Source organism: Felis catus, chromosome B1 (assembly GCF_018350175.1).
Source record: "Felis catus isolate Fca126 chromosome B1, F.catus_Fca126_mat1.0, whole genome shotgun sequence".
Classification (NCBI taxonomy): Eukaryota; Metazoa; Chordata; class Mammalia; order Carnivora; family Felidae; genus Felis; species Felis catus.
This window is the reverse complement of record NC_058371.1, coordinates 119,071,081-119,098,982: the sequence shown is the minus strand read 5'-3', so window position 1 is coordinate 119,098,982 and position 27,902 is coordinate 119,071,081. Positions and strand designations below refer to the sequence as shown.

General features: G+C 37.1%; 1 protein-coding gene across 12 annotated transcripts in view; it reads right to left on the bottom strand.

Annotated features, from left to right (window-relative positions):
* The window catches only part of SLC9B1 (solute carrier family 9 member B1), a 76,535-nt gene extending 50,557 nt beyond the window's left edge, over positions 1-25,978 (bottom strand). The window contains exons 1-6 of one of the 12 annotated variants that reach the window (XM_023252894.2): positions 25,823-25,978; positions 17,545-17,638; positions 16,271-16,324; positions 4,722-4,811; positions 4,394-4,463; positions 2,205-2,343 (exon numbers count right to left, since the gene is read on the bottom strand). In XM_023252894.2, coding sequence (XP_023108662.2) covers positions 2,205-2,343; positions 4,394-4,462 — 208 coding nt within the window. In that variant the 5' untranslated portion in view covers position 4,463; positions 4,722-4,811; positions 16,271-16,324; positions 17,545-17,638; positions 25,823-25,978. The other 11 variants (XM_045056044.1, XM_023252892.2, XM_023252899.2 and 8 more) reach the window with 11 other exon arrangements.
* Positions 25,979-27,902: the final 1,924 nt, after the last annotated feature.

The following is a 27,902-nucleotide window of genomic DNA, read 5'->3' as shown; positions in this document are numbered from 1 at the left end:
GATTTTAATGGAGAAATTCTGGCCCTAAGATTATTTGAAAATCATAGCTGGATGTATAATCAAGCTTTTCTTTCATTTATTTAAAGGCAAAACAACTTCATAAAAATAGTTATAAAGTATCTATTATTGAAAATAAGGTGTCTTTATTGAAAGTAAACCTGAAAGAAACAAAAATGGAGTAATAACCTAAAACCTAAATTATTTCCATACAATATCCATTTCTTTGGAACTAGGCAAGCTACCACCTGAGTAGAAGACATAAACTTGATTAAAAGTGATGAGACTGATTTTTGCATGTGGTTGAGAGTTTAGATTTCTTACTTAATTTAACTTATATACACTATGGGATTGGTGAATTAAATATGATTTGTAGAGAAACTGTAGCTCCATCTCTATTATCTAGAATATATGCTATTATCTAAAATATTATCTAGAATATATATGTTTTAAGAGTTTCTTTAGTGAATGTTAGGGTGTGTGTGTGTGTGTGTGTGTGTGTGAGAGAGAGAGAGAGAGGGAGACAGTGAGAAAGAGACACACACACACATAAGACACAGACAGACATGGAGACAGAGAGACAGAGACAGAGAGACAGGAAAAGAGAATATAAGAATATCCACTCCCCAAGATAGAAACATGGAGGAAGATCCTTTTCCTATAAATTACTCTAAATTTGAAAACTCAAAAATTAAAGAAAACAAAGGGGAAAACTGGTTATAGATCTAAGAATGTATGTTTGCAGTCTCAATACTGGTGTTTATAAAACTCCTAAGTTAGTTCCTGAGCAAACTGCAGTCCTCAATCTCAATGGAAAATCTTTGGTGACCAATACGTTTTCCACTCCTCAGTGTCCCTGACCCTACTCCTAACAAGTGCTGTATAGACACTGCTCACGATATAAGGTATAGGGCCATGGGAATGTGCATGTAAGATCTATGTATAGAAATTATATTTACAAAGGAGTCCAATCACTTATACTATCAGATGTTCAAATTTAGATTCAGAACTTTAAAAATACTGATGTTAATCTCAAACTTTAGCCTGTACTACAAAGCTATAATCATCAAGACAATATGGTATTGGCACAAAAACAGACACATACACCAATGGAACAGAATAGAGAACCTAGAATTGGACCCACAAATGTATGGCCAACTAATCTCTGACAAAGCTGGAATGAGTATACAATGGAAAAAAGTCTCTCTAGCAAAGGGTGCTAGGAGAACTGGATAGCAACATGCAAAAGAATGAAACTGGACCACTTTCTTACACCATACACAAAAATAAACTCAAAATGGATGAAAGACCTAAATGTGAAACAGGAAACCATCAAAATCCTAGAAGAGAAAACAGGCAACAACCTCTTTGACTTCAGCTGCAGCAATTTCTTACTCGACACATCCCCAAAGGTAAGGGAATTAAAAGCAAAAATGAACTATTGGCACCTCATCAAGATAAAAACCTTCTGCACAGCAAAGGAAATAATCAACAAAACTAAAAGACAACCCACAGAATGGAAGAAGATACTTGCAAATGACATAGCAGATAAAGGGTTAGTATCCAAAATCTATAAAGAACTGACCAACCTCAACACCCGAAAAACAAATAATCCAGTGAAGATATAGGTAGAAGACATGAATAGACACTTCTCCAAAGAAGACATCTAGGTGGCTAACAGACACATGAAAAGATGCTCAACATTGCTATGTTACATAAACTTTTTATAATTCTTATACCATATAAAAATTATATGATAATGAGATGCTTTGAAATTTTAATGGGAAAGAAAGTTTTATACACTTCTTTACAAGGCAGTAGTTGTTTTAAAATTGGGGTCCTAATTTTATTGAGAACCTTAATATTGCTAGGAGTATAACATTCCTTCCAGCTGACTTAAAATTAAATATCAAAAGTATGTTTTAAATAAAAATCTTTAATCAATGCTGTTTCTAATCCTCAAGATTTAACATAAAAAGTCATGAAAAACATTAAAATATATACCTGTTAAGCAATTATTACTATTTCTTGACAGAGTTAAGGAAATATTTCCTCTTTGTCCACATATTGTTTGTAATAGAGCTGAAGTATACAGCCGATTTGATCTGGTTTATATAGATTAAGCAGTGGCTTTGTTGGTTTGTGTTTTAATATTTATCAAATATACCTCTCATTTTCTCTCCATTTACATTTCTTATTTCACATACCGTTTGTAATAACTTTATTCAAATTTCCTTGTGGAGGACAAGAATACTTCTTTTCCTTCTGTGGTTTTGTTTCCTCTGTTTGTGACAAGACACTTTCCTTAGTTTCTTCATGTTCATGAATACTACTATCTTTGAGGATCTGAAGTAAAACAAGGAAATCTTTTAAGACATATACTTTCCATACTATTTTATGAACGTACAAAACCACCGAATCTCATAATTAAATTCATATTATTACTGTCATCATGGAGAGTTACACATATAAAAGAATATTCATGCATTATATCATTAGGTATTTGGGGATGTCACAGGAGTGCACTTTGTAGAGCACTTTAATTTAGCTTTTATAGACTTGTCCCTGCCATTTTCATTTGTGGTTTATGCATACTGGATAAATGAGCCTATAGTATAAGCAGAATAATTAAAAGTGTCCCTCTTCAGTCTTACTTCCAAAGATTATTCCATAAAATTTTGTAGAATGAAAATACAACTGAGTTGGAAAGAAGATGAAATATAATTCTACTTGGACTCATTTCATTTGAAAAATTATATAACTGGAAAAAAAATGAGAAAAACAGTTCAAGCTCTCAGAAATTCAAGGCTCATGCTTCCACTGTTAATTATAGATAACATCCTTAGGTAGTTCATGAGTTTAGATACATCTTCCAGGCTTTAAATGTTGGTTAGTCTAACTATGAAACTGCTGATTTAGAAAAAAAAAAAGGACACTGTAGTTTGTGAGAATATTAAGAGGCTTCTTCCAAGGTAGACAAAACAAGACAAACAAACAAACAAACAAAACAGAATAGAGTTAACCCTAAAATAAAGATCTTCAGATTTGCTTTATTGTCATTATGGTGCGTGTGTGTGTGTGTGTGTGTGTGTGTGTGTGTGTGTGTGTGTATGCATGTATTCGCATGTGCACAAACAGGCCAAAACTGTAAGTGTATTGCTAATACTTTGAGTGCAGTGGAGAGAGATGTGAGCCTATAGTGTAAGCAGACGTGTCTCTCTCCACTGCACTCAAATGAAGAGAGTGCGCTGTCACAAGAAATGGTAACAAAGGCTAGAGGCATGGACAAATTAAGGAAGGGAAGAGGAAAGAAACATTTAGTAACTAGGGAGACAGAGGCACCACAGCAGCTGATGTAAATGAATTATGTGGTTCTTTAATAGCAAACTTCTTTAAAATTAATCATAATTAATCTGTTGGGAGTTCTGGTATAGAGACTTTTTGGAAAGTCTGTCACTATACAAAAGGGCCAAGAATAGACACAAAGGTGAATTCTGATTAGTTTGGGTGAAAGTGCATATACAGTAAGACCGTATTATTTTAAGTTTTATTATTTCAGAATGTATAATAAATTGATATAGACCAGGATGAAGTCTTTACAGATAAATAAAATAGTTAGAATCAATGACAAATTAAAAATCTTAAAAGAAGATTTTTTGAGCCCTTAAGAACTATAGAAACCTCTTCCTTTTTAAAAAGTAAGCAATTTTTAAAAAGTAAATAATTTATAGTTCTAATTGTGAGCAATTATTATGTAGTAAAACTAGATCAACAAAACGTCTATTACTTACTCTATACACTTGGGAACATAAAAACTTGGTTCTCTTCAAATATACAGAACAGTGTTTTAGTTAATTTAGATTTGTCTTTACCTCTTGTAGTTTAAATTACTGAGTTTTTCCTAGACATGGCAAAAAATAATAAACCATATTTCCATTATTCCTAAAGCCTGCCTTTTTTAGCCCCCAAATAATCTTTAGTCACCCCTTTCCATCTTTTCGTTCATTTTGCTCATTTCTTAGGACTTATTTAAATTAGTTATTTTCAGGGGTGCTTGGGTGGCTTTGTCGGTTAAGCGTCCAACTTCGTCTCAGGTCATGATCTCACGGTCCGTGAGTTCGAGCCCCACATCGGGCTCTGTGCTGACAGCTCAGAGCTTGGAGCCTGCTTCAGATTATGTGTCTACCTCTCTCTCTGCCCCTCCTCCGCTTTCACTCTGTCTCTGTCTCTCCAAAATAAATAAAGATTAAAAAATCTTTTAAATTATTTTTAAATGACCACTTCTCATTTTTTAACCAGACATATAATAGAAACTTAATAAGTAAACTTTAAAAATAAAATCTAAGATCAGATTGATTTTTATGTCTTATATTACAAAATAGTTTTAGGTTTTCACCTGAGGAGTTGTAGATGATGGGGTGTTTTTATCCTCCAAATGTTCATTTTGTGGTTCTGTGATGTACATGCTAATATTTAAAAGAAAAATAATTTGAAAAAAAAGTACTATAAATCCATCTGAAACAAACATGGTTAAGTGGGATTAATATTTTAATGATTTTTTATCATAAAGTTGTATCACAGTCAAGTCAAATACCTTTATAGCTAAGACAGATCCAAATATTCATTGTAAAGTTATTAAGCAAAATCACGTGCATAAGTTTTAAAAACTTATTTATCACACAGAAATTTAAAACTTCTCAGTGGTTCATAATGTTGGGTCATACCTTAAGAGCAATACATCAGAAAACTCAGTTCTTTATTTTATGCACTGAAATAATTTCCACCATTGATTTACTCTATGTTCAGTTACATTCCTGTCAGAAGAGAGTACAAAGTTTTTAAAATATGATCAACTACATTAATACTTACATCTATAAGTTACTGATACATACTGTCTTTATATGTGGTCCATTTGAAAGATCATCCTTTACCCATTGCATTCCAGTGTCACCTTTGTTGTAAATCAGGTGACCACATATATGTGAATTTATTTTTGGATTCTGTTCTGTTCCACCAGTCTATTTCTCTATTCTTATGCCAACACTACACTAGTACTTGTATAATAGGAATTGTTATCTGGTGGTGTAAGCTCTCTAGCTTTGTTCTCCTTCAGAGTAGGATTGACTCTGTCTCTTTGTGTTTCCACATAAATTTTATTTAATTTTTTTAAAAAATTAATTTATTTATGTATTTATGTATGTATGTATTTTGGAGGAGCAGTGGAGAGATAACCTTAAGCAGGCTTCATGCTCAGTGGGGAGCCTGATATGGGGCTGGATCCCACTGCCTTGGGATCAGGACCCGAGATGAAATCAAAAGTTTGGTACTCAATCTACTGAGCCACCCAGGTGCCCCTCCACATAAATTTTAGAATGAAGTTGTACATTCATATTCATACACATACACATAAACATACACACTCTATATCTGGTGGAATTTTGACTAAAATTGCATTGATTCTGTAGATCAATTTGGGGAGAACTGACATCTTAACAATATTGAGTTTTGTAATACTTACAAATTGTATACATCTCTCCATTTATTTAGATTTTCTTTAGTTTACCTTAATATTTGTAGTTTTCAGTGTAAAGGTCTTACATATCTTTCATTAGACTTATTCCTACACAGGCTTATTTCTAGGTAATGATGTTTTTTGAGATGTACCAAAAACAGTACCATTAAAAAAAACCTGTTGCTTGTTTTTTGCTGGTATACAGAAATACAACTAATTTTTATTTATTTACCTGGAACCTAGACCTTAATAAATTCACTTTATTCTAATAGTCTGTATATTCTTTTGGATTTTCTAACTATACAAGCATGTTGTCAGCAAATATCTTTTAATTTCTTCCTTTCTCAATTTTATACATTTTTTTAAAAGTTTATTTATTTTGAGAGAGAGAGAAAGCACGAGCAGTGGAGGGGCAGAGAGAAGGGGAGAGAGAGAGAGAATCTTAAGCAGGCTTGGTACTATCAGCACAGAGGCTGAAGCGGGGCTTGATCTCACGAACCATGAGATCATGACTTGAGCTGAAATCAAGAGTCGGAGCCTTAACCCATTAAGCCTTTTTGTTTTTTTGTTTTTAATATGAAATTTATTGTCAAATTGGTTTCCATACAACACCCAGTGCTCATCCCAACAGGTGCCCTCCTCAATGCCCATCACCCACTTTGCCCTCCCCCCATCAACCCTCAGTTTATTCTCAGTTTTTAAGAGTCTCTTATGGTTTGCCTCCCTCCCTCTTGAACTTTTTTTCCCCCCTTCCGCTCCCCCATGGTCTTCTGTTAAGTTTCTCAGGATCTACGTAAGAGTGAAAACATGTTGTATCTGTCTTTCTCTGTATGACTTATTTCACTTAGCATAACACTCTCCAGTTCCATCCACGTTCCTACAAAAGGCCATATTTCATTCTTTCTCATTGCCAAGCAGTATTCCATTGTATATATAAACCACAATTTCTTTATCCATTCATAAGTTGATGGACATTTAGGCTCTTTCCATAATTTAGCTATTGTTGAAAGTACTGCTATAAACATTGGGGTACAAGTCCCTATGCATCAGCAATCCTGTATCCCTTGGGTAAATTCCTAGCAGTACTAGGGCTAGTATCCAAAATCTATAAAGAACTCACCAATTTTTTTCTTTCTTTATTGCACTGGTTGAAACCTGTATTTACAGTTGTTTTATATCCTTGCTGACCTTGGTATTGTCTGTATTTGTTTTAACATAGATCTGTTGGTAATAAATTCCTTCATTATTTGTTTACCTTAAATGTATTTCACCTTCACTTTTGAAAGGGATTCTCACTGAATACAGAATTCCATATTAGAAGTTATTTTCTTTAAGAATTTTAAAGAGGGGCGCCTGGGTGGCGCAGTCGGTTAAGCGTCCGACTTCAGCCAGGTCACGATCTCGCGGTCTGTGAGTTCGAGCCCCGCGTCGGGCTCTGGGCTGATGGCTCGGAGCCTGGAGCCTGTTTCCGATTCTGTGTCTCCCTCTCTCTCTGCCCCTCCCCTGTTCATGCTCTGTCTCTCTCTGTCCCAAAAATGGATAAACGTTGAAAAAAAAAATTAAAAAAAAAAAAAAGAATTTTAAACATGTTCCCCTGTATTCTGGCTCCCATAACTTCTGTTGAGAATTTAACTGTCATTCTTACTATGGTTCCTTTGAAGATGATATGTCTTTGGCTGATATTAATCATAGTTGTTAATTTTTTTTCATTGTGGTAAAATATACATAACAAAACTTTACCATTTTAAAGTAGACAGTTCACTGGCATTAAGTACATTCATATTATTAAGCAACCATCACCACTATCCATCTCCAGAACTTTTTCATCATTCCAAACTGAAATTCTGCATCCAACTCCCCATTCTCTTTTCTCCTAATCCCCTGGCAACCACATTCTACTTTTCATCTCTATGAATTAGACTACCTCAAGTACCTCCAATAAATGGATTCACAATATTTGTCCTTTTGCATCTGGTTTATTTCACTTAGCATAAGGTCTTCAAAATTCATCCATTTTGTTTTTTAAAAAATTTTTTTTTAACATTTATTTATTTTTGAGACAGAGAGAGACAGAGCATGAACGGGGAAGGGGCAGAGAGAGAGGGAGACACAGAATCGGAAGCAGGCTCCAGGCTCTGAGCCATCAGCCCAGAGCCCGATGCGGGGCTCGAACCCACGGACCGCGAGATCGTGACCTGGCTGAAGTCGGACGCTTAACCGACTGCGCCACCCAGGCGCCCCAAAATTCATCCATTTTGTATCATGTATCAGAATTTCCTTCCTCTTTATGGATGAAAAACATCCCATTGGATGTATATATCATATTTTGTTTATTCATTCATTCACTTATGCATATTTGTGTTGTTTCTACCCTTTGGCTATTGTGAACAATGCTAAGAACATGGGTGTGCAAATAAATATCTGTTCAAGTCTCTGCCTGAAAGCTGCTAGATCATATGGTAATTGTTTCCTTTTTCGAGGAACTGCCATACTGTTTTCTACAGTGACTATGGCTATACCATCTTATATTCATACCAGCAATGCACAAAGGTTCCAATTTCTATATATATTTGTCAGCACCTGTTATGCTGTTTTTTGATAATAGCCATCTTAATGGGTTTGAAATGGTATCTCATTGTGGTTTTCATTTCCATTCTCCTAATGATTACTGAGCATCTTTCATGTGCTTATTGACCATTTATATATCTTCTTTGGAAAATATCTGTTCTAGTCTTTGCCCAGTTTTTAATTGGGTTATTTATTTTTTGTTTTCAAGTTGTAAGGGTTTTTTTATATATTCTGTGTATTAATCACTTACCTGATACATTATTTACAAATATTTTGTCACTGTGGGTTGCCTTTTCTCTCTGTTAATGGTGTTTTTCAATACACAAAAGTTTTTAATTTTGATGTAGTCCAATTTCTCTCTTTCTTTTATTGCCTGTGTCTTGGCTATCTTATCCAAGAAACCATTGCCAAATTCAATATCATGAAGTTTACTCCCATATTTTAAGAGTTTTATAGTTCTAGTTCTTGCAGTCATAGTCATTTTAACACCTTTGTTTGCTAACTGCTAACTAAAAATTCTGAGTCACCTTTGAATCTGTTCCTATTTTCAATTTTCTATCTTGGCTGGTAGTCATATAGTATTGTCTAATAGCTAGCATGGCTAATAATTTGTATTGAAAACTTGACATTGTGTATAAAAATTCAGTCTCTAGATAATATCTTCCTCCAGACAGAAATATGTGGAGTGGGGACAGTGTTAATCACTAAGCAAATCACTGAGCTTGGTTGAGACAGCTTTGCAACTTTCAGTTTTTATCTCAATGTGTCCCAATTTCTGAGGAATAGTTCTCTAAGAATTTTGCTATAGATGATGTACTCCCCAAATTATGGTAGCCTCACATATTTTCCACAGATCAGGATACCTTACCACTTCCCCTTTGGTTTACTCCTTTTGCTCTTGCTTTACTATCCCAGAATAGCTGAATAAACTTCTCCACAGTGACATAGCTATAAATAAGGAGTTAGGTGGGGCCAGAATCAGGCAGCTGGTTCCAGAGCCTACACTCTTTTTTTTTTTTTAATATAATTTATTGTAAAATTGGTTTCCATACAACACCCAGTGCTCATCGTGACAAGTGCCGTCCTCAATGCTCATCACCCACTTCCCCCTCTCCCCCACCCCCCATCAACCCTCAGTTTGTTCTCAGTATTTAAGAGTCTTTTATGGCTTGCCTCCCTCCCTCTCTGTAACTTTTTCCCCCTTTGCCCCTTCCCTTCCCCCTCCCCCATGGTCTTCTGTTAAGTTTCTCAAGATCCACATATGAGTGAAAACATATGGTATCTGTCTTTCTTTGGCCTGACTTAGTTCACTTAGCCTGACACCCTCCAGTTCCATCCATGTTGCTGCAAATGGCCAGATTTCATTCTTTCTCATTGCCAATTAGTATTCCATTGTGTATATAAACCACAATTTCTTTATCCACTCATCAGTTGATGGACATTTAGGCTCTTTCCATAATTTGGCTATTGTCTTAAGTGCTGCTATAAATATTCGGGTACATGTGCCCCTATGCATCAGTACTCCTGTATCCTTGGGTAAATTCCTAGCAGTGCTATTGCTGGGTCATAGGGTAGGTCTATTTTTAATTTTTTGAGGAACCTCCACACTGTTTTCCAGAGCAGCTGCACCAGTTTGCATTTCCACCAACAGTGCAAGAGGGTTCCCGTTTCTCCACATCCTCTCCAGCATCTATAGTCTCCTGATTTGTTCATTTTAGCCACTCTGACTGGTCTGAGGTGGCATCTCAGTGTGATTTTGATCTGTATTTCCCTGATGAGGAGCAACGCTGAGCACCTTTTCACGTGCCTGTTGGCCATCTGGATGTCTTCTTTAGAGAAGTGTCTATTCATGTCTTCTGCCCATTTCTTCACTGGATTATTTGTTTTTTGGGTGTGGAGTTTGGTGAGTTCTTTACAGATTTTAGATACTAACGCTTTGTCCAATATGTCATTTGCAGATATCTTTTCCCATTCTGTCGGTTGCCTTTTAGTTTTGTTGATTGTTTCTTTTGCGGTGCAGAAGGTTTTTATCTTGATGAGGTCCCAATAGTTCATTTTTGCTTTTGATTCCCTTGCCTTTGGGGATGTGTCAAGTAAGAAATTGCTGTGGCTAAGGTCAAAGAAGTTTTTTCCTGCTTTCTCCTCTAGGGTTTTGATGGTTTCCTGTCTCACATTCAGGTCCTTCATCCATTTTGAGTTTATTTTTGTGTATGGTGTAAGAAAGTGGTCTAGTGTCATTCTTCTGCATGTTGCTGTCCAGTTCTCCCAGCACCATTTGTTAAAGAGGCTGTCTTTTTTCCATTGGATACTCATTCCAGTTTTGTCAAAGATTAGTTGGCCATACATTTGAGGGCCCAGTTCTAGGGTCTGTGTTCTATTCCATTGGTCTATGTGTCTGTTTTTATGCCAATACCATACTATATTGATGATCACAGCTTTGTAGTAGAGGCTAAGGTCTGGGATTGTGATGCCTCCCACTTTGGTTTTCTTCTTGAGTATTATTTGGCTATTCGGGGTGTTTTGTGGTTCCATACAAATTTTAGGATTGTTTGTTCTAGCTTTGAGAAGAATGCTCGTGCAATTTTGAGTGGGATTGCATTGAATGTGTAGATTGCTTTGGGTAGTATTGACATTTTAACAATATTTATTCTTCCAATCCATGAGCATGGAATGTTTTTCCATTTCTTTGTATCTTCTTCAATTTCCTTCATAAGCTTTCTGTGGTTTTCAGCATACAGATCTTGTACATCTTTGGTTAGGTTTATTCCTAGGTATTTTATGGTTCTTGGTGCAACTGTAAATGAGATCAGTTTCTTTATTTCTCTTTCTATTGCTTCATTATTGGTGTGTAAAAATGCAACTGATGTCTGTGCATTAATTCTGTACCCTGCAACTTTGCTGAATTCATGTATCAGTTCTAGCAGACTTTTGGTGGAGTCTGTCGGGTTTTCCATGTAGTGTAACATGTCGTCTGTGAAAAGTGAAAGTTTGACTTTATCTTTGCCAATTTTGATGACTTTCATTTCATTTTGTTATCTGATTGCTAATGCTAGGACTTCCAACACTATGTTAAACGACAGTGGTGAGAGTGGACATCCCTGTCGTGTTCCTCATCTCAGGGGGATAGCTCTCAGTGTTTCCCCATTAAGGATGATATTAGCTGTGGGCTTTTCATAAATGGCTTCTATAATGTTCAAGTATGTTCCCTCTATCCCGACTTTCTTGAGGGTTTTCATCGAGAAAGGATGATGTATTTTGTCAAATGCTTTTTCTGAATCTATTGACAGGATCATATGGTTCTTAATCTTTTCTTTTATTAATGTGATGTATCACATTGATGGATTTGAGAATATTGAACCAACCCTGCAGCCCAGGAATGAATCCCACTTGATCATGGTGAATAATTCTTTTCATAGGCTGTTGAATTTGATTTGTTAGTATCTTGTTGAGAATTTTTGCATCCACATTCATCAGGGATATTAGCCTGTAGTTCTCTTTTTTTGCTGGGTCTTTGTGTGGTTTAGGAATCAAAGTAATACTGACTTCATAGAATGAGTCCAGAAGTTTTCTTTCCCTTTCTATTTTTTGCAACAGCTTGAGAAGAATAGGTATTAACTCTGCTTTAAATGTCTGGTAGAATTCCCCTGGGAATCCATCTGGTCCAGGACTCTTACTTGTTGGGAGATTTTTGATGACTGATTCAATTTCCTCACTAGTTATGGGTCTGTTCAAATTTTCTATTTCTTCCTGTTTGAGTTTTGGTAGTGTGTGGGTGTTTAGGAATTTGTCCATTTCTTCCAGGTTGTCCAGTTTGCTGGCATATAATTTTTCATAGTATTCCCTCATAATTGCTTGTATTTCTGAGGGATTGGTTGTAATAAATCCATTTTCATTTGTGATTTTATCTATTTACGTCCTCTGTCTTTTTTTTGAGAAGCCTAGCTAGAGGTTTATCAATTTTGTTTATTTTTTCAAAAAACCAACTCTTGGTTTCATTCATCTGTTCTACTGTGTTTTGTATTCTATGTTGTTTATTTCTGCAGAGCCTACACTTTTAAAATTAAAGTTCCTATAATATGCCAGAAACTGTGCTAGACACAGATGAAAATTTTCACAAGGAAATGGCCATAATAAATCCATTTTCAAAAAGAGAGAAGAAAAATCTATCATATATCTAACTTTTTGGCTTTTCCATTTTAGAAAAGAAACTATTAAAAATAAGGGCCCTAGAAAAACTTCAAAATAGAGCATAATGAGTAAGTTATAGGGGCTCCTGGGTGGCTCAGTCAGTTAAGTTTCTGACTCTTGATTTTGGCTCAGGTCATAATCTCACAGTTCATGAGATTGGATTCTGCGTGGGGCTCTGTACTGACAGTGCAGAACTTACTTGGGATTCTCTCTCTTTCTCTCAAGTAAATAAATATTTAAAAGAATAGTAACAGAAGGCTAACATTATTTAGAAATAGCTCATAGGAAATCAATTTATAAAAGTGTTACAATCCCTAGCCATCATCTCATTGCCTGTCATCCTGCCCTCTACATGCCCCTCACCTCCCAAGCCCCTTCACTGAGTACTCTGGAACTTCTGCTAGACTATTATCAAACTCTCAGCCTCTTACATTTTCAACCTATTTTCAGAGCATTTTCTCAAATTCTGTGTTCTGAAACCAAGCACTTCCCTTAAGGACACTTCTTCCCCTATGGTTCTCTTACATAATATCTGTTTATTTGCTACCATTCTTTCTGACACCCTACTGCTATTTCTAAACATTATTATTAAAAAATTTTTTAAAAATGTTTATTTATTTTTGAGAGAGAGAGAGAGACAGACAGAGCATGAGCGGGGGAGGGGCAGAGAGAGAGGGAGACACAGAAACCGAAGCAGGCTCCAGGCTCCGAGCTGTCAGCACAGAGCCTGATGTGGGGCTCGAACTCATGAACTGAGAGATCACGACCTGAGCCAAAGTCGGACACTCAACTGACTGAGCCACTCAGGTGCCCCACTAAACATTAATTTTAAAAACCTTGTTGCTTTGAAGCTTGTGTAATTTGACAACACCACCTTCTCTCTCTTCTAATCTCTGTAATTTACTGACCTCATCTTGGTTCCTTTCCATTATTCACCAAAAGCATGAGCACCTCAAATTTGTAATGCTTGTGAGTCTTAAACATACACTTGGATAATTCAGCTACTACCTTGGTTCCTCAGTTCTTTACTTCCTTTCCAATAAAGGATAGGCCATACTAGACCCTTCCATAATCTGAAATGTTCTATAATCAATAATCACTAAATCAAACATCTACTTCTAAAAATATTACCTTATCTTCTTTCAGTTTGCTTGTTCAATTGCATTTGCTTCATCCCTACCAATTAATCTTTAACATCAGGATGTACCAAACCCAACATATACATTCTGTCAACTCATTTTCCCCAACGACTATTCAAACCTTTTCCGCTCTTCTCAAACCATAGATCCTCCACATATTCCCCTTAATTCTCAGTAGACAACCTTACCTCCAATTTCCATATATAAATCTAGCTTCCTCTCTTCTTAAAGGAAGTCTCCCTCCTCCTAAGGCAATCAGAGCATGTGCATTTTAGATTATATTCCTTCCTATATATCTCAAGAATTTTATACTATCAATGATCCTTCTCTGCCTGTACCAACGATCCCTCCCCTTGTACTTCCTTTTAACCAGATCCTTCCCAATGACTTTTAAATGAGTTCATCTTAATAAAAGTTTCCCAGAAACCCATCTGCCCATTTAGTTACTGCCCCGTCTGTCTCTGTTCCTTTACCAATAAACTTTTTGGAGAGTCAGCAGTTCTCAGTCTTTTTTTCTCCATGAACTACTCACCCCTCATTGTTCTCTAGTTGAAGATTCTACTCCTTTCACTCCAAAAAAACAGTTCTAGCAAAAATCATTAGTAATCTCCAAGTGACCACATGACATGATAAAACACTCTTCTTTTGGTTCTTGTTAAACCACTCTCTCATATCCCCCCCTCCCCGCCCCCATACCTTTCTTCTTAATCCTTCCCTGTCTCCTTTACAGGATCATGCTCAATTGCTAAAAGTTGGGAATCCTGAAGTTTCTGTCTCTCAATCCTCTACCAGTTCACTGGCTTTAGGATATAGATAAAAATATTTAACACAATTGTCTTAGTTCAGATTACCACAACAAAGCACCACAGACTGGGTGGCTTTTAAATAACAGAAATTTATTCCTCACAATTCTGGAGGTTGCACATCCAAAATCAGGGTCTCAGCAAGTAGGGTGGAAAGTCTTCTTCCAGGTAACAGACTGCCAACTTCTGTTATATCCTCCCATGGCAAAACGTGAGGCAGAGAGCTCCCTGGGGTTGTTTTTACAAGGGTATTAATCCCTTTATAAGGAATCTACTTTCATGGAACTTCCAAAGGTCCCACCTCCTAATACTATCACATTGAGGGTTAAGATTTCAATATATGGGCACATCTGGCTGGCTCAGTTGGTTAAGCATCCAATTTTTGATTTTGGCTCAGGTCATGACCTCATGGTTCGTAAGATCAAGCCTTGATTAGGGCTCTGCGCTCACAGCAAGGAACCTGCTTGGGATTCTCCCTCTCCCTCTTTCTGTCCCTACCCTGCTCACATGCTCTCTCTCTCCAAAAATAAATAAACTTTAAAAAAGTTTCAATATATGAATTTAGGGAGAGACACATTCAGTCCATTGCAATGACCTGTAGGATTCTGCACAATGTGGTCCCTGGCTCCCTCTCTAGCCTAATTCATACCATTGCCCATCCATTTTTCCCCCACTCTTAGCCACTCTGTTTTTTTTAGTTCCCTGAAATTGCTAGGTTCCTTCTGTAGGGCCTTAACACTTACTTTTCTCTCTAATTTGAAACACTCTCTACCACCAATCTCCCTTTCATTTGGTTAACTCCTTTTCATCCTTCAGCTCAAGGAACATATCCTCAGAGAAATATTTATGACATCACCTCTGCCCCTAGCTAAGTCAGGTCCAGTTATTATATGCTCTTACAGTATCTTGATCATTTTCTTCAGAACATTTATCTCAGTTTGTAATTGTGTATCCATTAGTGATTGTTTAATGTGTTAGCCTCATTAGGCTATAGGCTCCATAATAGTGCCCATTTTATTTTTCAATTTTCTGCTCATTTTATTTTTCAATCTCTTTATCCCATTCTGTTCCTCAGATAAGATAGTTTCTATTTATCTATCAAGTTCACTGATTTTCCCTCATTCATTTCCATTCTGCTGTTGAGTCTATCCAGTTAATTTTTATTTCAGATACTGTATTTTTTAGTTTGAAACTTTTCGTTTCTTTAGTTTCTATTTTTCTGCTATTAATGTGTATCTTCCCATTCATTACAATCATAGTTTACCACAACAAAACAGTTAGAATAATAGCTGCTTTAACCTCTGTCTGATAATTCCAATATCTGTGTCATTTTGGATTGGCATCTATTGATTTTCTTTTCTCGTAAGACATTCATTTCCTAGTTCTTCATATGTCAAGTACTTTTGGAGTATATCCTTGACATTTTGCTGTGTAGACTCTGGGTCCTGTTAAAATCCTATGAAAAATATTTAAATTTGTTTGTCTCAGTAGGTAATCAACTTGTTTCGGTGCAGATCATAAGCTCTCTCTTACTTTCTGTGGGCTCTGGTTCCAATCTCATTTGTTTTCAAAGCCTTTGCTTTACGGTTTTTGGTGTGTTTCAGCATGAACCACTCAGGGGTTATTCTGTGACTTGGGCAGTGTTTTTTCCCTCCATATTTATTTTAAATTAAAAATTCTTTATCTTACTTTAGTTCTTAAAGCCCTTGCAATGCTGCTTTAGGCCTGTCTCCTGCATACACAGCTGGAGGTGACCCAAGGCATCTTGTTGCGTTCATATACAGAACTAGGGAACCTCATTCTCCAGCTTTTCCCTCTCCTAAATCTGTACCCTGCTATATCTCTCAAAGTCTCTTTTCCTGGTTTCTCTGGTCAGAAGATGGGGTTTTTTCCTCTGAGTTATAGCTGCCCACAATGTCATAAATAGGGCCTGCCCTTGGGAAAAAAACCACAAAAGGAAAACAACAACAACAACAAGGATTCTTCACATTCTCTTCAAATGATAGAGTCCATTTTCCCAGATCTTCAGGCCATAAAAATAGGTTTCCTATTGTACTTTTAACCTTCTGTGCTGTCCTTGCATGGTTTTATCACTGAAGCCTGTCTTCAGGTCAAAGCTGCAAGAGCAAAAGAAATTCATTGTGTGGTTTTGACTCTCCACAATCCACCTCCTTTTGTTTACTTTTCGATCTCAGGTAGTTGCTCTTCACATTTTGTCCAGAGTTTTTTTATTGTGAGCAGTAAAAAAAAAAGAGGTTGCAGTAGACCTATTACATCTTGGAGGGAACTGGAAGGCCATATGCTCCACAAGAGAGAGGGACAATATCTGGTTTTACCCTTGATCTACATAGTGCCTACCACATGGTAGGCCCTCAAGAAATATGGTGTACAATAAATACTGAGTGAACTGAGAATTTTAAATGCCAGATATTCAAAATGACAACAAAACCAAAAATATTTCTGGGGGCGCCTGGGTGGCGCAGTCGGTTAAGCGTCCGACTTCAGCCAGCTCACGATCTCGCGGTCTGTGGGTTCGAGCCCCGCATCGGGCTCTGGGCTGATGGCTCAGAGCCTGGAGCCTGTTTCTGATTCTGTGTCTCCCTCTCTCTCTGCCCCTCGCCTGTTCATGCTCTGTCTCTCTCTGTCCCAAAAATAAATAAACGTTGAAAAAAAAAAAAACCAAAAATATTTCTGCATGTTAACAAAAAAAGGCATCTTTTGTAGAAGAGTAAGATGTCCAACACCAAGAACAGGCTTTACAAATACGTTATGAAAAAAGAAGCAAATTATAGAATGACGAAGATCCTTAATGATTATGCTGCAAAGACAGGCAGGAAATCAACAGGACAACTTACTAAAAGGTTCTGTTCCTATAGAAAAAGACTAAAGAGTAGAAGTTTTGAAGAACTAGGTAGGACCCTGGCTAGGATAGATTTTTGATACAAAAATGGAGGAAGGTAAGGAAGAAAATCCAGATACTCGAGTAATATAGAGATCAGAAGCAGGCTAGGCAGGGTATTTAACCCTTAGCTCTCTCCCTATTGCCCTCTTCTCTCTCTCTTTTTTTTTTTTTTTTAACACTGTGCTTATCTCCTTTCCTCTTTGATCTAGGTATCTCCTTCTATTTTCCTTTGGACTTCTTGCTTCCCCTAGGACCTCTTTATCTATTACATAATCAAATTTTCAAAAGTCGATTTCCTTAATATAATACAAATTTTATAATTTAAAATGTAGTTCTCCTAATAACATTCTTAGGAGTCAATTTCTTGACAGAAAAAATCTGGTCAACAGCTCTGTGCAATTATGTGAAATAAATTTGATATAAGCAAAAGCCTACCTGTATAAATCAGAGGTAATTGTGGTAATCCAGGTGTCTAAGGATTACAGTGACTGTATTCTGGTACGAGTCCTCTCATTATACGTCTGGATAGCTGGCATAATGGAAAGAATGAGGGCTTTGAAATCAGAAATACACTAGTTGTACGATCTTGGGGAAATTATAGTATCTTGTCATCTTTTAATGAGCATAGTACTATCTACTTTTCTTACTTTACACTTACAGCTAGAGAAAGCAGAATAAAATTTGAGACAAGTCCATCAAATTTGATTTTACTAGACATCAGGGCATGCTTTTTGTACACTAACAAACAGAAGACTTCAAAGTGGTTTACATTTTAGTATCTTATATTTATGATCACCTCAATTTCTTTTTAAATTTTTAGGCTATTATTTATTTCAATAAGGTTCTTAAAAATCTCATTTGGAATAAGGCAGAAATAAATAAATATGTGCCACATATCTTGCTATCATGGGGATAAAGTAAGATATTTGTATAGTTCATAACAAAAGCTATGGTAATCAATTAATTATTTTTATTATAAATAGGAACTGTTGTCATATTGCTAAACTTTGCTTTTAAAGTAGTGGAAAATTTGGGGTGCCTGGGTTTCTCAGTTGGTTAAGTGTCTGACTCTTGATTTTGGCTCAGGTCATGATCTCACTTTGTGAGTTCAAGCCCTGCATTGGGTTCTGCACTGACAGTGCAGAGACTGCTTAGGATTCTCTCTCTCCTTCTCTTTCTGCCCCTTCCCACTCATGTGCTCTCTCTCTCTCTCTCTCTATCTCAAAGTAAATAAATTAAACTTAAAACACACACACACACAAATTAAAAAAAAATAGAGCAGTGGAAAATTTTGATGGATTTAGAGGTTCTAGTTTTATTAGAATGTTTCTTTGACTGTAAATATTAGTAACAGAAACAGTGTTGTATTATAGAATTGGGAATTCTAAGCTTCCTGCTTTTAATCTGCCACATAGCATTGAGTAAATTTCTTGTCACTTCATCTCCCTGTACCTCATTTTCAAATTTATAAAATGAGGTAGAGATGAAAGATGTTAGATGATCTAAGGTCTTTATCAGTTTTCTTTCTTGCTTTCTATTCTCTTATGGACCTACTAAGAAACGGCGTGAAAGAATACCAACACATGTTGGTTGGGAATTACACATCTTATATAAATATCATGTATGTATGTGTGTGTGTATGTATGTATATCACATAACAGAAATTAACTGTCTTTCTCTGGTGTGTGCTCTTGTTACTACACACTGTTCTTTGGGTTCATCATTTTGAAGCAATGTTGTGCAATGGCGACATCTAGTGAATATTTCATATATCATTCAGCAAAATTTATGGCCAAAGAATAGTCCTTAAATATGGATAATTCACGTGGTGGTTTAGCTACATACTTTAAAATCATTTCTCATCTCTCTCCCCAGAAGATTTAAGAAATAACAATTAAGTTTGATAGTAGCGTTAAAATTGGATACATAACTGGAATTTCTTTAAAAAATCAGAATACTTACAGAGGTAAGTATAAACTATTCTAAGTGAGATTGCAACTTGTTTCCTTCCATTGAAAGCAGAGCTGGGATTTGAATTCATGTGTGTTTCAATATGTAGTCCATGCTCTGAGCCACTATGCATTACTGACATATAATGGTCATTTAACGTGTATTTATTACATGAATGTTTGGTAAAACATATGCATCATTATCTGCTTATATGTATTGCTTTAGGATCTTTGGAACTTGTGTTGTCCTTCATACAAAGAAGTCTTTGTGACTGTACATCAAAGACCATTAAGTAAAAACTATAATATAAGCGTTTCCAAACAGATGAATTTGAAAGCTATATCCACAAGGAGAATATTCTTTATACAGAGCATTCAAATTAGATCAGGGTTTTTTTGCTTGGCTTTTTTTTTTTTTTTTTTAAAGATAATGACTAGCTGGCATATTATTTAATCAGGACAATACAAATCTGGGCTAAACTAGTACTCCAATTCAAATTGACTTTGCCACTGTTAAAATTCCTATGGGAGTTAGTGTTTGTTCTCAGTAATCAGATGTTATCTTGAATTTTTATTCTTTTCAGATGCCTAGATCTTGTTTCCACAATAAAATAGTAAGGTATTCCAGGGTTCAGAGCATGATTTATATCCTTGACTTTTTGTTAGCCCCACTACAATGGTTTTTCTCACCAAATAATAAAGTTACCAACAACTTACCCAGAATCCATGGTTTTCCATAAAATGGCATCAAACCATCATGGCTTTCTCTCTAGTCCTCTTGACCCTACATTTCAGTCATACTGAACTACTAATTGTTCTCCCGTGCATTTTTGTTTTCTTTGCTTGGAATACCTTCCCACTGCATTTCTTCTTTGTAAATGATACCTATTGCTTAAGGGTCATTCCAATAGAACTTCCTGCAAGGTACAGCACAAAACTAGAAGTCATCTTCCCTTTTTGAATTCTTACATCACTTTGTCACTTGTTCTACCTTCATTCTCTCTCTCTGGTTGTCCTTGGTCTTCTTTTTATCTATCCATCCTTTGAAAGTTGGGGTTCCTCAGCATTCTTCCCTATGCCTTCTTCTCACTCTATATACATTTCTTAAGAGACTTCTTTTACTCTCATGGCTCCAATTATGACCAATATGCTGATGAGTCTGGCCTAGAGAAGCTCTGTTGAGATTCTAAGTAGTGTATTTAACAACTTATTGGATATCTCTACTTCATGGTCTTTACAAGCATCTTAAGCTCAATATATGTACAACTGAACTCAAGAGCTTCCCCCACTAAATCTATTCCTTCTTCAGAGAATTTCCTATCTCAGAGAATGAAACCACCATCCACCTACTTGCTGAAATTAGAAACTGAGGACTCATTCCTTCTCTTTCCCTACTGACATTCAGTGAGTTACTAAATCATGTTAATACAAGCTCCTAAATAATTGAAAATTTTGTCCACTTTCTCTCAGTATAAATTGCCACTGTGCCAGCCCAGGCCATAAGCACTTTTCCACATACGCCCTGTAACGGCCTTCCAACTGTTCGCCCCATGTCCAGTCTTGGTCCTCTGCTTGTAATCTCCACAATGCAGCATAAACTAAAATGTAGCATGATTACGGCAACTTCCTGCCTAACATTCCTCAATGGCTTCCCATAGAAGAAAAAAGTCCAAGCTCCTTAAACTCATATTACAGAGCTCCCTTTAATAAGGGCTAACCTTGTCCCTGTCTATCTCCTCCTTTTTTAAACTTCAGCCATGCTATTTTAGTTCTTAAAACTTGCCAAGCCTCATATCTCTGAGACTATACATTCTGTATGCTGTCTTCCAACCCTAAACCCCTGTTTTTTGCACAACTAACTCTATATCAGTTTAGAAGTTCTTCATTTAGAAGTTCCTCTAGGATGCATCCTTATCATAGCATCCATCCCTTATCACAGCCTGTATCCCACTATTATAATTACTGGTTTAACTCTCATCATTTTTTATTTGACAAATATTCAGCAAGAGCCCACCATATAACTGGTACTGTATTCATTTTCCTTTGTATATAAAATTTAGTCGATACCGGGTATTGTGGAAGCAATTATTGATTTAACTATTTTAATTATAATTATAAATACTGGTTTAACTATTATAATTATATTATTATATTATATTTATAATTACTGGTTTAACTATCATCATGCTTTTATTTGACAAATATTCAGCAAGAGCCCACCATATAACTGGTACTGTATTCATTTTCCTTTGTATATAGAATTTAGTCAATATAGGGTATTGTGGAAGCATATACAGTATGTTGGAAAGGGCCCAAGAAATGCTACTTGGTGACTTGCATTTCCATCCATTTCCCTACTGGATTAAATCAGTGCTGATTTTGTAATCATTTCTGAGTTCTCTACCTAACACAGTAGATGGCAGGTAATTATCTAATCTCATTAACTGCTGAATTTTAAACACAAACAAAAAGTTTTTAAACTGTAAAAGGCCTCTAGCCAGCTATTACTTTCTACCTAGCAGAGTTTTTTGTTTTTTGGATATTACTTTGGATATAATAGAGGGTAAAAAGCAAAGAAACAAACCACTATAGTAAAAAAAAAAAAACAACAAACCCAAAAACCCAAAAAGCAAACAAAAAACAACCATGGGATTTTGTCAGAACACTGTGGTTAATAATTCTGCCACTTACTCGGTATGTGGCCTTGGTCAAGACCCTTAACCTCTTTGAGCCTCAGTTTCCTCATCTGAAAAAGGTAGCTATAAAATCAAATGAGATACGAGAAAATAAAAACAGCACAAAATGTAAAGGCTACCCCAATGCTATTATTATCATTATTATTGTTATTAGCGTGAATACAGATCAATCAGGTTTCCCTATAACTGGTCATCCCAGCTCTACAGGCAACAGGATTTCCAAATTTTATCCTTCATCTTTACTTTGCCACTTAAGAGGTAGGCTTTTGCAATTTAATAAACATATATTGATGGAAGTAGTTAAAAAAAAAACTCACAAAGAAAACAAGCGAAAAAAATTAAATATTAAAGGAATAAGAGAGACAAAAAAAATTAAATATTAAAGGAATAAGAGAGACAAAAGCAGCAGCCTATCTAGAATCTGGATATATGGATCAAAAAATAAATCAGATCACAATTTTTTTTTTAATTTTTTTATGTCAACTGGAAGGATAGGTGGCACAAAAGAGTAATGCTATGAGCTATTTCTCAGGAAAACTGTAACCTACTGAGTGGGCAGTCAGGATATTTGGGTTGAAGATCTCACTTAGCCACTAGAATATCCAGGTAAGCCAACCCTTATGGTCTTATGGCTCCTTGATCTCCTTGGCTCCTATGATCTTTTCCTCCACCCTATCTCAGCTACCCACTTACAAGGCCACAAATCTCAAATGGGCACTTGATCCTGCCTAGCTATGCTACTATGCTTCTGTAGTATTGCTATAGATGAATATTTGTGTCCCCTCACAACTCATATGTTGAAATCCTATCCTCCAATGTGATGGTATGAGGAGGTAGGGGGTCTTTGGTAGATGATTATGTCATGAGAACAGAACCCTTAGGAATGGGATTAGTGCTCTTAATAAGAGTTCTTGGGAGCTCTCTAATCCCTTTTGGCTTTCTATGAATCAGAAATAGGGCTCTCACCAGACACTGAATCTTCCAGCATCTTGATCTCAGACTTCCCAGCCTCTACAACTATGAAAAATAAAATTGCTTATAAGCCACCTAGTCTATGCTATTTTGTTACAGCAGCCCAAACAGACTAAGACAAATGACTTTCTTCCATTCTCTAAAATGACTATTTTATGCCTTCTCTTCCTACCCAAACATTCTTTCTTCTCTCTCCTTACTGATCTTGCGTCAGACTTTCTATTTTATTGAGAAAAAGAGAATCACTATCAGGCAGAAACTCTTTCCTGAGATCACTAAATCTACTCATTTATCTGCATCTCTACCTATACTCACTGCCTTTCTTCTTATTACTACAAATTTTATGTTCATGTTCCTGAGCCAACTCTGCTACATATTCCCTGGATCCCATTCCCTCTTGTTTTCTCAAAGACTTCACTCCTAAAATATACACATTCTCTCATACACTATAATTTTTTTCTTCTCTGCTGAATAATTCCCATTAGCCTAGAAACATACTTAAGTATCCTTATCTTTGAGAATTCTACTTTGACTCCACATACTCCTCTATTATCTACATTTCTCAGCTCTTCTTCCTGAAGTATCTTGAGATGTCTATAGTGGTGTATCTATTCTTCACATTACATTTTCTCTTCATTGTCCTTGTCAAGACACATAACACTACACGTTGCCAAAATCCAATGATCAGATATCTTTACTTTATTTGACTTGTCAAAGTGTTTCAATAGCACTGGCGTGCTTTGTTGTCTTGACTTTTAAGTCACCGCACTCTTTGGATTTTCTTCCTACTTCACTGGCTACTCCTTACCCAATTCCTTTGCTTGCTTCTTTTCTTCTGCTTTACCTCTAATCATTGGAATCCTCTCTATGAATACACTTTATCCAGATAGTTTTTTCTACATGCTGATGTTCCTCAATTTTGTATCTTTGGTTCCTTACACAGAACTCAAGACATCAGATTTACTTTAGATTTCTAATAAGCATAGATCAAAATTTAGGTGAACAAAATAAAAACAACCTTTTCCCAATGCACATCAACACACACACACGCATACACATGTACTTTTTCTTCTTTAGTCTTTTTCATTTGGTAAATGTCACAACCATCCACTCAAATTCAAGACAAAAACCTAGGAGATTCTCTTTTTTTTCTCCCCCCCACATTCATAACATCACCAAATCTGTAGGTTCTGCCCCAAATATAACTTATATCCATCCACTTCTATACTACTTTAGCCCAAACTATTGTCATTCCTTCCTGGATCACAATCATCTTCTGCTACTAATCTTGTCACCAACCCTATGATCGATTAACCACATAACAGGCAGAACACATCTGTTTTCAATGAAAATCAGATTATATTACTCCCTTCCAGGAGAACTTCCTGCTGGTTTATCATCATGCTTTAAATGAATTCCAAACTTATTCTATGGGTAGATCCTCATGACCTAGTCAAAGCCCTGTATGATTTGGCCCCTACCTATCTCTTCAAGGTCAAGTTGTACCACTTAATCCACATTGAAGCTAGAGCAGTCTTTATGGTGTTCCTTGAAAGAGTCAAGCTCTTTCCTACTGTAGGATTTTTGCATTTGGAATTCCATTTAACTGAAATGCTTTGATCCTACTATTTCTGTGGTTGTTTTTGTTTTTTTTTTTAGATCACTGAGGTGTTAGCACACGTCAGGTCTTCAGAGAGCCCTTCCTTAACCAATCAATCTAAGACAACCTCTTCCCCAGTCTCTCTCACTTCATGCTGTTTTACTTCTTGACTACACTTAACATTATCCAAAATTTCCTCATTCATATCTTGCTGCTTTGCTCACTAAATCTTAAGTTCCATGAGAATAGGAATCTTGCCAGTCTTTCTTACCATTGTATTCAGAATAACTGGCAAAACAGATTTCCTAGAGATATTTAATGAATGCCTGTTCCTGAGTGAATCACTCACTCTATCTGGTCTCTCACATTTGCAGACTTGCTAGTGCTAGACTTAGCTCTGGGTCCAAGGAATACAAAAACGAATAAGGCATGGCTCTTTGAGGATCTCATCCATTCGTCTCTTCAACAAATATTTACTGAATGTATATTATACTAAGCTCCAGGTACTATTAAATCTGTTTAGTGAAAATATGAAAATAATGTACAACATGAGATGTACCATAAACATGTTACTTTAGATGGTACTATTATTGCACTTGCCTCTTCCCTCTTGTTAGGTAACGGGCAGGAGCTCATGACAAGAGACAGCCAACTGATAAAAATGGCTAATATACATTTTGGTATTCACAGAAGGCAATAAATATGAATGCGCTCTTCATAGGCACATAGTCACTAAACCCTTTGGGGTCATGAATTCTGTAGCTGAGATAGTAACAAGTGTTACCTTTCCACACTGCTCTTGCACAAATTACAATTTTATTTACGCTTATGGAGAATTAGGGAATACCCACGTCAATTGCTCCTCTCCATCTAATTTTTCAGGGACCTGGTATGGGCCTGCAGAGCTCTTGTAACTCCTGAATGCTGTATACTGGACACATGGTACCTGTACAACAGTTGCTCTTAGTCTCTTCAAAAGCATTGAGCTAAAGGGCTTGTCCATTGTAATAAAGCCAACAGAAACAGGCTGGGGAGGGGGAACTGAGAGGTGGGTAGGTTAGGGAGGAAAGCCTTCCCAGGATAAGCTACCAATCCTGGAACACACGTCCGGTCACAGGAGCACATTAAAGTTCATTTGCACATATTCACCCTTTGGACAACAGTCTACCCTTCATAAAACTAATTTTGCAGTCAGTCTTGACTGACAGATCTTTTTTCTTACTTGCGAGTTATCTGTAAAATGAGAGGAACAGAGAAGAAAGGGAGAGAATAAAGAAGACAGCGATGTGGGATGAGGGAGTAAAGAAACGAGTCGGGGGAGGAGAGAAAAAAGGTGTGTGGCTGTTTCCCCAGCTTCTGACAAAGGAGCCCACGTCTGCTCCTGAAGCGGGCGGAAAGGAGCTCCACGGGCCTACAGGAAGGGAAGGACGGCGCGGGATGAGGGGCCAGTGCCCAAGGGCCTGGAAAGGGTGAGAGTTGAGAAAAATGGACCATACCTACAATTCCTTCAGCATCCCTCGCTACCCCGGGAGCGGTCCTGGCGCCCAGCAACTACCTCGTAGACCACGCGCCACCCTGGGAGAAAAGCCGCCAAGGCCTGAACTCCGCGCGGGCGCTGGGGCCAGACTAACGGCCGCCGGCTCAGCCAAGGGCAGCGGGGCGGGGTCTGGGTGGGGTCTGGGCGGGGCTGGCAGCAGCAGGGCGGGGCTAATGGAGGCCCCACGTTTAAGGGGCCTGCCGGCTGCTCTGGCCTGCGGAGGCTCGGGTTTGGGGGTTCCCAGGACGGCGTGGTGTGCTTTCAGACAATTCGACCCTTTCCTTCCCACGTCTCTTGTGAATGGTGACTTATTGCATTGTCAAAGTCCAGGTACAGAGTTGACATCACAGGGTCCTTAAGCCAAAAAGCAGCGCCAGGGGCTGCACGTGTCAGAAATGACCTGTCAACTCACATCAGTGTCCCCTTAAGTCAACTTAAATATAGTACAATTGTAAAAGAGAATAGTCTCTGGGGTTAAGACTGGACTCAAATGTCAGCACTGCCACTTTATAGCTACGGAACTACAGGCAAATACATAGCTTCCCTGAGCTTCAGTTTTCTCTTCTGTAAAGGACATGGTTGGCGGTGGTGCGACTACATGACAAGTGTCTGGAACAGGGCTCGGTACAAATAAACACTCAAATGTCCTGTTATCAGCATAAAACCTTTGTGTTTTTGTCCACATGAGATCTTATGTGAAGACCTTCATATGAAACAAATAAAAGCAGTTGAGGGTGGGCCCCCAGGAGCTTTGGGTTCTTAGTTCTGAGGCTCCTCTAATGGACTCTGCAAGCTTCCTAAATAATAGACGAAAAACAACTCTTATTTCTCCAATAAGAATTACAAACTTCTTATAGAGACAAACTGCCCTTTTCTAATTTTGCTCCCATACTGCAAACAACTTTGGTCCCTGCACACACCTTATCCTTTTTTGCCTATGTGTTTTTTCTCAAGTTTTTGGTTAGGACTGTTTTCTTTCTCCTTTTCTTATTGCTCAGGATATGATTTAAATTACAACTCTTTCTTGGGTGATCAAATAAAAAAAACTCTCCTTCACCTTTAGCATGATGTAGACATCTCAAAAAAGATTCAAAGTTATTTTCTCCCTTGTTTCAGGAGAGTAGATAAGATTTCTGTGATTGTAGGGTTAGGGAAATGCTTTGTTCTCATGGTAGGGAAGGGAAAAGCAGGATACTGGTGCAAAGCTCTACAAATGGTAGAGCTGGGAAGAAAGGCGTTTGAGAAGACTCTGAACAGGGCACTGCTCTATGCTCCAAATGCAGTGAAATACTGGAGAGTTTAGTGCTTTAGGGTCCATCTAAGGAGGATGGAGGACACATAAACAAGTTCTGTTCTAATTGGAACAGAAGGCTCAAGCCAGATTTAATTTGGCTTAGTCCACTAAACCTGTATTATTTGCTCCTAAAATGGCATGAAGCAATTCCTACCTGTTGGAAAGAACTACATAAGTTATTCATATAGAAATAAACGTTCTGAAACATTTCAAAAACTATGTCCTTCATTTATTTGAAGATAACGATGAAAATTTAATAATGGTTTAAAAAACATCTAAAAAACACCGATGTCTTCTCTTGTAAAAACTTAATAGAAACTTAAAAAAATAAGTCAGTTATATTTGCAACCATGCCATTGAGAGCAAAACACTTTTGAGGAACAAGGATAACCTTATTAATGACAGCATTTTTCACTAAATTTGATATGACAAAAATAGCTGAAAAATATCTTCTATATAAATCGCTCTGGGAGAAAAACAGGGAAGATGGCGGCGTAGGAGAACACTGGGCTCACCTCGTCCTGCTGATCACTTAGATTCCACCCACACCTGCCTAAATAACCCAGAAAACTGCCAGAAGATGAGCAGAACGGACTCTCTGGAGCAAAGCGTAGACACGAGGCCCACGGAAGAGGGTAGGAAGAGCCAAGAGGCGGTGCACACTACATGGACTGGTGGGAGGGAGCCGGGGTGGTGGAGGGGCAGCCCGCCTGGCAAGGCAGAGCCCCTGAGTCTGATTTGCAAA